Genomic DNA, 12,793 nt, shown 5'->3' with positions numbered 1-12,793 from the left:
ACACACACACACACACACACACACACACACACACACACACACACACACACACACACACACACACACACACACACACACACAGATACATGCGCTGTCTCTTCCTGCCTCTCCCCTCTCTCCATCCAGTGTTTATGTCTCTGTCTTTATCCCTGCGAAAGGTATCAGGCGGAGGTCAATAATGTGTTGAGCACTATTGATCTGTCCGGTAGGTCCTATGGGTGAAACAGAGGGAGAGGGAAATGGAGAGGGAGGGATCAATGCTATTCTGTATAGCCATCTACATACTGTACAGTACTAGCCAATTGGATCATTAGTCTTTTGTTCCCTGATAGGTTGTCCATCAACATTGTGGTATTTTACCGAGGAGCCAACGACAACACAAACATGGTGACCTCGAGGAGCCACAACTGTGGAACAACAAGTTAGAAATGTTGTCGCCACAAAGATAGCACTGCGGTGACTCAAGGAGCTGGATTAAGTTTATCACGGCGATTCGCGAGATTTAAACTTGCTTCCTAAAGACCGATAGATGTAACCCTTCACCCCGTTCTTAGAGTAGCTTCAGTAAAATAACCTTCATTCAACTGTTGGGTGTGGAAAACGCGGCAAACATTTCAGAAAACAATAAAAACGTCCCAATAGAAGGGCATGTCTTCTGATGGCACTTGTTTTGTCTGACCAACAGTCCCTAACCCAATGGAAAGGTCAGAGGTGACAAAACAGCAGCAAAGGTCAGCATGTTATATCTCATTGAACATGGGGAAAAAGGTGGAATGCTATCTGTGTGCCCAACTGTGGAGCCACAATTAGCTCCACTTTCATTACGTTTAGCTAGAAACAAATGTGGTTTGTGTTACTAATGTATGAAAGTCATTAGAGATGTTTATTGGATATTTCCATGAGTACCAGGGCCATTAGCTCTGTCTCTACAGGTTGGAGTAACAAAAGGGAAAATCATAATTCATTGATGTGTAGCCAATTACATTTTTAAAACGGCATATCGCTGGTATAGCTTTTCTTAATATAGTGAGTCAATCTGTCGGGTCTATTTAAAATTGTGTTTAAGGAGCTGCAATGTTACATTACGCAGTAAAAAAATGCAAAAACTTTGCAGTTCTCCATCCGAAACTGAGGCAACGACGGTGAGTTGCAAATCAGGTCTACAGTCCAGATTGTGTATTATTGATAGCCAGGTAACATTAAAATGTACCTTTTTTATATTACATTTGTGCAGACGTGTCTCCGGGATGCTTTGACACCGTGTTTGTGCAGCGCTGCTGAGGATGGCCATTAAAATATGGCTTACAGTTTAAACAGTGTAAATATTCCCAGACATTTGAAAATGTGTCCCGTGGGTTTTGTTGAACTTTCAGCCAGCTTCAATGAAAGAAATGTATTCTTCTCCTTCCTGCTGCATGTCGGGCATTAAAGCCCCTTTTAAGATGTGCTGCCACCCAGTGCTTCCTTCACACACTCCTCGCCATACATTCAGACCGAGAATGAATAATTCAGTTGAACCACAATAATCCATGTTCATTATATCAACTAATTAGTGCAGCACTAATGTCGGCTATGGATTGGACCATCTTCTTGAACTTGTTTCCCTGTGCAAAGGAGCAGTCTACCTGCATGTCTGCATTAGGATGGTTCACCTGAACCGACAGCGACGAGATAAATTCCAGTAGATTTACCTTCTTGGTGAATCAATTAGTTAGGTTTTCCAACAGACTGCCACTTCTGAGCATGAACTCTCTTGAAATAGAAAGGCAGATATATACAATCCTATGGGCACCACCACATAAAACAAAATATTTCCCCAGGCCAGTTGGTTTTAGTAAAGACGACTGCATACTAAATCTACCTCTGCTGGTGGCAACTGCGCTTTCTGCCATCATTAAGTTTGCTTTCAATCTGCAAATTGAAGGAATGCGCGAGCAGAGAGTCGATCAGTAATAGTTTACAACAATAATGTGACCAAGTGATTGATTGTGAATATAAATCTATCCCCTATCATCCTGTTTTTCCCTCTTCTGCCTCACTTGTATCTTCTAACTCACTCTCTCCTCTATCTCTTGTGCCAGCTCTCTTTCTCTCCCTCTCTCCTGCATCTTCTTATTCTCTCTCTCTTCTCTCTCTCTCTCTCTCTCTCTCTCTCTCTCTCTCTCTCTCTCTCTCTCTCTCTCTCTCTCTCTCTCTCTCTCTCTCTCTCTCTCTCTCTCTGTGCGCTCCTGGAGCGGGGGATGCCAGGGGGACAGAGTGCAGATAGGACCTGTCTCCATAGCAACAGCTTCTGCAAGCTGCTGACACCCTACTGGGGGGGGGGGGGGGGGGGGGGATAGTACAGTGGTTGGGGCACAGGAAAGGTGTGTGTGTGTGTGTGTGTGTGTGTGTGTGTGTGTGTGTGTGTGTGTGTGTGTGTGTGTGTGTGTGTGTGTGTGTGTGTGTGTGTGTGTGTGTGTGTGTGTGTGTGTGTGTGTGTGTGTGTGCACCAGTGCTGGGAAAATATGTAGGGGGGGTCACAGAGAGGAGAAAAGATGGAGAGAAAAGTGTGCAGAAGAAGAGATGAGAGAGGGAGGGAGGATGGAGGAGAAGGAGGAGGAGGAGGAGAGAAAGAGGCAGCCGACCCGGCTTCTTCCCCAGGGACTCAGTGGCCTGCTCATGTTCACTAGCAGAATTAGCATAAAGATGGGGGGAGGTGTATGTGTGTCACTGTGTATGTGTGTGATTTCCCCCCCCCCTCCCCCGTGTGTGTGTGTGTGTGTGTGTGTGTGTGAGTGTATTTGTGTACATGCGTGTAATTGATAATATGCATTGTTGTCCAAGCATACAGTGTATGTCACATGGATGTAGTGTGTTCGTTAGGTGTGCCTGCTGGTGGAACTGTGTGTGTGTGTGTGCGTGCGTGCGTGTGTTATAGAGAGTGTGACTCCCTCCCCTGGGTCTTAAACCCCCTCCCTGTTCTGGTCCTGTAGCCTGTGGTCCTCCCCTGTCTGCCTCTCTGTACTGAAGGGCTGCACTTTATGAGCCTGTGATGCAACTCTTTGTGTGTGTTTGTGTTTGCGCGTTCATGTGCATGTGTGTGTTTGTTCTGGCGTGCTTATGTAAGCACTCTGAACACGCGTCTCCATCTATGTGTGTTGACAAGAATACAGTTATATCATATTTAACTCCCGGGCTGAACGTTCACCCCCTCCCCTTTATCCTGGATTCTACTTTTATTCTTTCCATATTGCTTGACTGACGTGAAGATATTGGATACTGTAGTATTGTAGTGTATTAGTATTGTATTAGTATTGTACAGCTGTAATCATTTTTAAGTTGCTCTCATCAAGTCGATGCTTGTTTTGCTTTTAAACAACTTTTGCTGTCCAGACTTAGAACTTGAAAGTCTTTCAATATTAGATATCAATACAGACTCCAATTTGATATTTATATGTATCTCAATGTTGAATCAATATGAATCCCACACTGAATTTACAGCTTCAAAATTCCACCCACCTCATTTTTTAAGATCTAAATCCAAATACTGAAGGTCTTGATTCAAAACTAGAAAGTTGATAAATGAATGCTGAAATTCTAGCTGAAGGAATGCGACTGAGTTTGACAAGAACCTATCAGCTAGAGAGAAGAGGTATCACTCTGCTGGGTTTTGGAAACTACGGAAACACTCGGTCCATTACAGTTGTACAGTGGTGTCAGCTTTATTTCAGCAGACCAATCAATTGAAACATGCCCGGATCGGCCCTGATACAGATCCTCAGGATTGATTTGGGACATCCCTACTTGAAACAGCATCCAATACTCCACAATTATAGAATTTGCGTATACTTTGCATACATACAGTATATGATATAATAATAGTATTAAATTCAAAGTAAAATATATTTTTTCATAGGATGTGAAACATTGATTGTAAAACGTTTGCAATCCAGCTTTTTTAAAACACCTAGTAGCCCTTCATAGCAAACTCAACTTATTTGCTGATGACTTGCTACTATATTATTAAAATGTGTAAATCCATTGATCATATGCGGAATTTATCTAATGACAATTTTACATATGATGATATAAAATAATTGTGGAAAACATAGAATCATGCCAGCTATTTAAAAAGGATGGATATGGATATATTTTTTATTGTCACATAAGGAGAGAAGACATGCCAGTGTTTACATATTATATTGTAATGTTCAGTATTTATTTATTATATTTAATATACAAAAATACCTTGAAAAGATACTTAGAAAATATACATTATAGATTTAAAAAAGCAGTAGGAAAAAAGTGTATTTCAAACTAAGATCAGCTAATGATCTAAAGTAAATCATATCAACCAAAAATCTACCATTAAGAAACATTTTTAAATAATATGAACATTTTATGTACATAATAAGACACAAAGATAAGGCAGGAGTGGTTTATTTGACATAAAAACGAAACAGCTCTTTCTGTAATGCAATACAACACCTCTAAAATGATATTTTAATTTTTTGTTTTCATTGGATGTACTCTGTTGTACCTAATGATAAACTGGCATCTCCAGTGTATATAGTGTTTCAGGTTCATCCCAAAGATTCAGTTATGAATTATCATATTACCACAGCCCACGTGAATATGTCATTGTTAAATTACTTGTATTACAACGTATGAGTTTTGTAGAAACATGACATCTGAGAGGTTACACTTCTGCTCTTCGTTAAATAACTAAATTATCAAATATTGTAGTTTTTCACATGTGATGGATAATAAATACTGAATACATCCATATGAATCACTGAATGCCTTGAAGAAAGCAGCAGTCCATATTGGTCCATAGAGCACAACTCTTTACAGCTTCGTGTCACTGAATGTTTCTCCCAATGACCGACTCTTCTAGAGCATAGCAGCAACATTTTGGTGGGATTTCTCCTTGAAACTGTTCTCTGTGCGTCTCTCCTAGTTCACAGAAAGAGGTGAGGGAACCGTTTAAATGTTTTATTAAACTACTAAACTTTTGGATGAGGGGACGGGGCAGGACTTTGCTGGGATTGCAGGTGCAGACACTGCCCCCTTTAGTCATATTTTGGCCAGTGCATCATGTACATAAATATGACTTTAGAGCAGTTGGAGACGTACGCACACTGATACTTGCACATGAAACGCAGCATTTAATCACAGCGCTTGTGTGTTTTCAGAGCGCAGCGGCAGCGCCCAGCCCGGTGATGGGCAACATGCCTCCCAACGACGCCATGCCAGGAGGTCCCATGCCCCCAGGCTTCTTCCAGGTATGACTTCCTCCCCTGTCACTGCCCTGTTCACTCCTCCATCACCTCCAGTAATGCACATCTCTGTCTCTCAACCTTCCATCCACCTGGCTCTCCAACAACAAATCATGTAAAGTTGTAAAGGGGATATTTGCATGTTCTTTGAATTCCATCTCCAGCACCAGGAGATGGTTTATTGTATCTCTGATTCATGTTTTACAAAGTGTTTTAATGAAGGAAAACACCTATAGATAACACTTAAATCTAATTAAAACACCCAAATCATCAAAATTAGATTAATCATTTTACAGGTTTCTTTTTTTCTGTAGAAACGGCTCCGTTGGAACAAAAGACAGAGCATGTCAGACTAATTAATAGCAGCAGACTGATATCCGCAAGCCAATATTATTGAGCGATTTTGGGTTATTAAAGATAGGCATTAGACAGTGTTGGAGTCTATTTTGCACGTTGGGCATAAACTGCAGCAATAAAACAGCTATGTGGCAATCAATTTTAAGATAATTCCGAGTTTTTAAATGGGCTTAAAAATATTTTTTTTAAACCTGTAAAAAAAAAGTAATCTGTAAAAAAAAGTTTGCCATATCTTCAAAATATCCACCACAAAATGTTACAACGATTCCAACTCTCCCACTTGTTTTCCACACATTTTCCAAACATTGTTTATTCCATTCTTCACCCACCATGAACCTCTGATGCTCCCACCGTTCATTCATCTGTGGCTCACTCTGGCTGGGCCGCTGCTCCGCCGATCTGTGATTCAGCCGCCCCGTATTCATCCTCCACTCCTTCCGTCTCCGTCTCTAACCTGTCTCGGCAACGTGAAGGGAGAAGGTTTTCGTGTGGGAGATGGCTGTCTGAAGAGTGAAGAGAATGAAAGACGCACACAGATACATGTACAAACACACGCAGGCCTACGTTCACAAACAAATCGCACACGCGCTCCCTCCGTGCGGCGGCGGTGTGATGGACTGCACTGGCATTTGGGAGGAGGCGCGATAAGGTGGCGGAGAAGAGTCTGGAGGGGGAAAAGGCGAGTCACGTGACGGAGAGAGGGAAGGATGGAGGGAGGGAGATGAAGAGGGGTGAGAAGAAGAGCGAGGGGAATGTGAAAGATCAGTGCTACCTGGATCGTAGCCTGGTGTTTGTTTCTGTGGCGACCATTCCATTGTTTGCTTGATGAGAACGAGGCAATGTGCTGAGAGGATGGTGGTGGTGGTGGTGGTGAGGCGGGATTAGTGAGAGTACGACTGTGAATAAGCATGGGGAAGGGTTGGGGGAGAGAGGGTGAGGACAGATGCATGGAAGTGCTATTTATAACATTGGTGGGGGAGTGAGATTGGGCAAGGGTTTGTGTGTGTGTGTGTGTGTTCAAGGGACTTTATTCTAATGGAAAGGTTTGGTTGTTTGCTGCAAATATGGCTCATGCTCATAGTCATAGCGGGGTATAATTTCATATCTTTTCAATTCTGGTCCTCTGATGATACCGAGTTCCAGACCTAAACAATACCTTCTCCGATATTCTACTTTGAGAAATATAAACATGGCGTGTTGTATTTTTTAATTTAACAGAAGAGCCCACATGTTAATATGTTTAATGTTGTTGAAACACGAGCAGCTGCACAAGGACTTTGTCTGAATAAAATAACAGAGCGAGTCTAAAACTTTTATTTAAATCAGAATTAGTGAAAAGTTCAGGGCTGCAACTGTATTTTTTCTTTCATAGATGTGTTATTTTTCCCCCCATAAAGCATCAGAAAATAATAAATCCCATTGACAGATTCCCAGAGCTCATGGTTATGTCTTTAAATGGCATGTTTTGTGCGATCAACAGTGAAGAGATGAAGGCACTGACCGTGATAAGAGCGGAAAAGAGACTGTTGCATAATGAGTTATTTATTAGGGGTCGTTAACCTCTTGTCTGGGGGTGAAATGTCAGCAATAACACAGCAGTGTGTCGGAGAAGCTCAGGGGTCGCTTTCTTTCATGCATTGTGAACTGAAGTAGACGCACAATGAGCAGGAAAAAAAAAAAAACTCCCAACTGTAACTTGTTTTTGTCAGTATCATCTTTGTGGTTTGAAGTTGCCACTAGTGCCTGTCCTGCTGCTTCCTGTCCTGTTGTGAAAAGCCTTTGGCAACACTGCCCCCGTGTGGTTGAGAGGGAAACTACCTGTAGTCCTCTGACCTGAGGGTCCCAAGGATCATCTCTTTCATCGAATCCACACGTGTTTAAAGCTGTTCCAGCAAAACAAATATTTCTGTTCGCTTGTTTGGACTCCAAAGACAAATGAAATCTGTTTTCCTGTCGGGCTTTGGCTTTTAATTCTGTGGTTTTTTGTTGAGGAGTCCGTCCTCTTGCTCCTCTTCTTCCTAACCTAAAGACTCCCAGCTGGCTTCCCCCCCTCTCGTCCTCCTCTATCTTATGATTTTCATCGGGTGATTCCTCCAGGTGTCGAGCCCACTTTTGGGCCCTCCCCTCTCTGATATCGCTCTTCTTTCTTAAAGGGACCACCAGGCTCTCAGCAGTCCCCACATGCACAGCCCCCCCCACACAACCCCAGCAACCCCATGATGGGACCTCATGGCCAGGTAAGAGGCAAACTCTTTCTCTCAAACACCCCTCTCTCTTTCATTCCCTCTAAATCCCCCCCACCCTCACCCACACACAAGCTCTTTTTCTTTCCATTCACTGCTCGCACACGTTCCTCTTCCTCCCCTACCCTCTAGCCCCGCTAGCTCTAGTTTTGTCCTGGTTTACTCCTTGTAGACGTCGGCCCCTCTGGTCCCTCTCGGCTCCTTCATGAAAGCCGAGCATCCAGAGGCAGCAGGGCCCCCCGCTCCTCTCCAAGGCCCAGAATCGTCTATCCCTGTGTGGGATGAATAATTTACTCTTTGCCCCACCCCCCAGAGCAGCTTGTGGGGGGTTGCACACTTATCTGCTCCTCCACTCTTAACACACACACACACGCACAAATCCACACATATTCCCCTCTCCTCTGCTTACTTGCTCTTGCACCTTATAAATAAAACAAGGGATGGACACGTCATATATACGTACAAAACGCATGGGTACACGTATGTACTCCCACTTCACACACATATGGAGAGAGCTCCGAGTCAAGCTTCCAACCGGATACGAGCGTATTCAACATATTCAGCCGTGATAAACTTTCATTCTCAGTGAGCGTACGCTCAACACTTGTCCAGAACGGTAGCTACAGATGCCACGGTGGAGGTAAAGCTAGCCTTTGCCCATTAACCGCGGCAGCCCGGCTCTTCATTCTTGTGGTTTCTGGTTTCCGTCTTGTGTGCGAGAGAGTGTGGACATGCTTCCTCTAAGGCTTTTGGACGGTGTTGTTGGCCTGAGGGTGTCTCTTAACTACGCAGGCAGACCACAGGCCGAATCGGCTTACACCACAGTGAGAGCAGGCCGGGCGTACAGGAAGCTGTGTGAACACCGTGTTTACACACACACACACACACACACACACACATTAACCTGCACACAAATCTATGTTTTGAGTGTCTGTGGCAGCAGAAGTTGTCGAAAATCCTAAAACACCAACCTGCTTAAGTGTATTTTTTATGTTTCTAGGCGATCGCTCAGTGTCATCCTCCATTGTCCAGCCACACCGTGTCCATCTCTGTGTCCTCAGTGCGACTGCTGTTTGGATGCTCTTGGATTTATCAATAATTTGACGTTTTCTCTGTGTCTCTTTTACCCACAATTCCTTCCCTCAACCCTTTCTCTCCCCCCGTTTTCCTCCATTTCTCTGTGCAGCCTTTCATGTCTCCACGGTATCCAGGTGGACCGCGTCCCGCACTCCGAATGCCAAATCAGGTACACATGCAGGGTTTTTTTGGGGGGGCATTTCTTAGCGACTGTTTCTGTTAAGCATCTGTGTTACCAAGTGTGAAGGTGAGTCAGTGTTTCAACCGGTTTCCATGCCTGGTCTTTCCTCAGCCTCCGGGGGGAATCCCTGGATCTCAGCCCCTCCTGCCAAACAGTTTGGACCCGACAAGACCGCAAGGTAAGCCTGGGAAAAGCTCTCATCGTCGTAATTCTGGTTCCTCCACATGAAATATGTTCATTTTGTCTAGTAGACATCGTCTGTGATGGATGATGACTCTACTAGGGCTGTAACTAATGATTATTTCAATTATTGATTAACTTCAATTAAACAGACACAAGATGACATCAAATAACGGGATATCAAAATAAATCATTCTAGGCCTTTATTATTACTAATGTTTGATTTGACTGTGAAACATGTATTCAGTTTTTAAAAAGCGTTCAATTAAAATGACCAATGTGTGGATTGGATACTCGTGGGTGTGTCTGGCTCGGTGAGGGGTCTGTGGTGATTTTAGCTGCAGATTACAACTTCGGGGGCCAGCGGGTTACAACTAATGGGATTAGGATGAAGCATTGTCTGCGGCACGTCTTAATTCCTGATTTTGAGAGGAGCCATATGTGGATTTACGTGAGCGCCAGTGCATCGCAGTCGGTGTGTAACTCTGCGGGTCTGTTCTTGCAGGACATCCTAACATGGGCGGACCTATGAGAATGAATCCTCCTCGAGGAATGGCCATGGGCCCACAGGTATGACCAATCTGAAACCACAGACACACTTATTCATTTATTACCAAAACAGCTATTTGACATGTGTATTATGGTAGACTTGTATTCATAAAACTAAATTGTTATACGATATATTCTTATTCAATATCCATCACTGTTTATGTCTGTGCGGTTGCTCTTACGGGCTAAAAGGCCAAATCCTAGACAATAATTAGAATCCACCAAATCCACAAAAGCAGGAATATTATTGCGAATGAAGAATTCCATCTCATTGACAAACATCTTGTCTTCCAGAATTATGGAGGTATGAGGCCTCCTCCGAACTCCATGGGCGGCCCCATGCCAGGAATGAACATGTAAGTTGAAGAATCTCATACAGCTTGCCAGATAGAATGATTCTTTGTGGTTAATCTCTGCTTTTACTACAAGTTATTTATGTCGCCTTTTCTCCTCACGCCATTTTCAACTTTCCCCTTTTTTTTGTCATTTTTTCTCTCTCTTCCCCTTTATTTCTATCTTCCTTCTTTTATCGTTTCGCCTCAGGGGTCCCGGAGGAAGAGGGCCTTGGCCAGGACCTAATGCTAACTCTGTGAGTCAGAAAGCCTTGACCTTTTACACATGACCACATAAAAGTGTTGGGGGGGAAATGACATCGAGTGTCATGCAATCCTGTTCATCAGCCCAGAAAAATACATACTTTTTGATTGTGTTCAGCTTAGGTTTAGGTGTTGATTTGCGTTGTTACACAAATATCAAGTCTTGTGTCCGTCAGTCAGTTTAATCGAGGGGAACTTGTGACCACTGTTCCTCTTTTCCAAGGCAGTTTCCCTGAATGACGTTTAAAGTGATATTTATAGAACAAACTGTGGTATAAAAACGTACTATATACTGGAAACGATACATCCTTCCTGCAGTCTGACACATTTATAAGCTTCACTAACGTCATATGTACTGCAGGTATTGGATTGTAAATTGTTGCTCTTATTTTGTCCACCCTCTATAGATTCACATTCAGCCTCAGATCTGATTATCTGTTTCTTCTTTCCCCCTGCAGATAGCCTACTCCTCCTCATCTCCAGGAAACTATGTGGTGAGTTCAAATATTTAATAATAAAAAAAACAGAGCGGCTCTCCGGGATACAGCTGGAATTTAATTCATGTTCTGAGCATCATTTTAACCTCCTATCGTTCATCGTTTCCTCCAGGGTCCTCCAGGCGGAGGAGGTCCACCTGGAACTCCCATCATGCCCAGCCCAGGTGGTGCGTCACCTCATTATGTCCCCAGCACTAAAAATAGAAAATAGATCTCATTTCCTCACTAAACAAGCATGAATGTGTCCCCTCACCTACCAAGCAGTGTCGATTTTATATTAAAATGTCTAATTAGTAATCTAATACTAATATCATGTCACTTAATTTTGATTTTTTTCTCTCCTCAGATTCAACTAACTCCAGTGAAAACATCTATACAATGATGAATCCTATCGGACCGGGAGGCAACAGGCCCAATGTGAGTCTGACACATGATTAAAGTTAACGGATAGCCCTGTAATGTTGTTTTTTTAGAGGTTTAACTTTCCAGGCTTGTAACCGTTTCAGAAAACGGCAGATTGATTTCTGGGGTTTAAATTATGGATGTTGTTGTAATGATTAAAATTACAACAACCCTGCCAAAAAAAAAAGAAATCCACCTCAAATGGGGTTTCTAACCACATCACTGGGCAGCAGTACAATTCGGCATTAGAGAAATATAATGCTGCCACGCTGAGCTCAATAAGAATCGACTGGAAGTGAACCAGGAAGAATGAATTAAATCTACTTCACCCTGAGTTTAGGAGACCACAGAGGTCAGACATGAAGATAATATTGCAGTCATTAATAAGGCTTGCTCTCCATCTTTTCACCAGTTCCCTATGGGACCTGGGCCTGACGGACCAATGGGAGCTATGGGAGCCATGGAGCCACACCACATGAATGGATCATTAGGTGGGTTTGAACACAGCGTGGCTTATTAACCGATATGTTTCCAACGGAAAACAGCGTTTTATTTTAAAACGAGTGTACCTTGGAACCTAATTGAAGTATTTCTTTTACTCCCTTAGGGTCTGGGGACATGGATGGGTTGCCAAAGGTGAGTAAAAAAAAAATCAGATTTTCAATAACCCTCTCTCGTTTGCTTGACTGTATTTAGAATATCCACTTTCTACACTTCACTGATGCTCTTTTCAGCCACAGTCTCATCTGTATTTGTTTTGTTTTGCCTTCTCTTCCCCCAGAGCTCCCCTAATAACATGGGGGGCATGAACAACCCTCCTGGAACGCCGAGAGATGACGGCGAAATGGGCGGGAACTTCTTGAACCCATTCCAAAGCGAAAGTGTAAGTAGAGCGAGTGAATGGCATCTCACGACCCTTAACAGTTATCCTTGACTTCATGACAAACCAGTGCAAGAATGCAAGCAGAGGGTTTCGATCACAGATAAGTGATAGATTATTATTATTATGTTTTTAGCCATATTGGTTAGTCTTAACACCTTCTTTATTTGACTAAAGAGGTAGCAGTGTCACTTTTCAACTGACCTCCACTTAATGTAATAATCAATAGTTATTAAAGAGATGTTTTTAAGAAGTGCATTACTTAAAAAGTAGTTTGAAAAAGAGGTCTTCACTTGCTCAGGTCCGATTGGACCTGAATAAGCCGTGAGGTATCGGCAGTTGTGATCACACTGCATCAAATGATCCACTCGGATGTACTCGGTAGAGAACAGGAGACCCATGGCAACACAAAAGGACAATACTGGTCCCAAGTATACTTTATAACGTGGGCGCTATAAATTTGAAATGCAAAACATGCTACGCTGTCACTGAAGCGCACAGCAGCGTGTTCACTGTACAGAATAGTAATGGGGAAAATAGGGCTGTAAAGAATATCTGATGTTCTGCTTGCAT

At 43.0% G+C, this 12,793-nt stretch overlaps 1 protein-coding gene across 3 annotated transcripts in view; it reads left to right on the top strand.

Moving 5' to 3' along the window:
• Window positions 1-12,793, top strand: part of LOC311016291 (single-stranded DNA-binding protein 3) — a 33,811-nt gene that overhangs the window by 17,400 nt on the left and 3,618 nt on the right. For 2 of the 3 annotated variants that reach the window (XM_084013894.1, XM_084013892.1), the window contains exons 5-17: window positions 5,175-5,264; window positions 7,769-7,852; window positions 9,045-9,104; window positions 9,228-9,294; window positions 9,802-9,866; window positions 10,140-10,201; window positions 10,389-10,434; window positions 10,900-10,935; window positions 11,051-11,105; window positions 11,285-11,355; window positions 11,753-11,831; window positions 11,948-11,976; window positions 12,122-12,223. In XM_084013894.1, coding sequence (XP_083870020.1) covers window positions 5,175-5,264; window positions 7,769-7,852; window positions 9,045-9,104; window positions 9,228-9,294; window positions 9,802-9,866; window positions 10,140-10,201; window positions 10,389-10,434; window positions 10,900-10,935; window positions 11,051-11,105; window positions 11,285-11,355; window positions 11,753-11,831; window positions 11,948-11,976; window positions 12,122-12,223 — 846 coding nt within the window. The remainder of the gene's footprint in view (window positions 1-5,174; window positions 5,265-7,768; window positions 7,853-9,044; window positions 9,105-9,227; window positions 9,295-9,801; window positions 9,867-10,139; window positions 10,202-10,388; window positions 10,435-10,899; window positions 10,936-11,050; window positions 11,106-11,284; window positions 11,356-11,752; window positions 11,832-11,947; window positions 11,977-12,121; window positions 12,224-12,793) is intronic. The other variant, XM_084013893.1, reaches the window with a different exon arrangement.

This window comes from Eutrigla gurnardus, assembly GCF_963514095.1.
Source record: "Eutrigla gurnardus genome assembly, chromosome: 7".
Lineage (NCBI taxonomy): Eukaryota > Metazoa > Chordata > Actinopteri > Perciformes > Triglidae > Eutrigla > Eutrigla gurnardus.
Note: the sequence above shows the minus strand (reverse complement) of the source record. Positions and strands in the feature narration are given on the sequence as shown.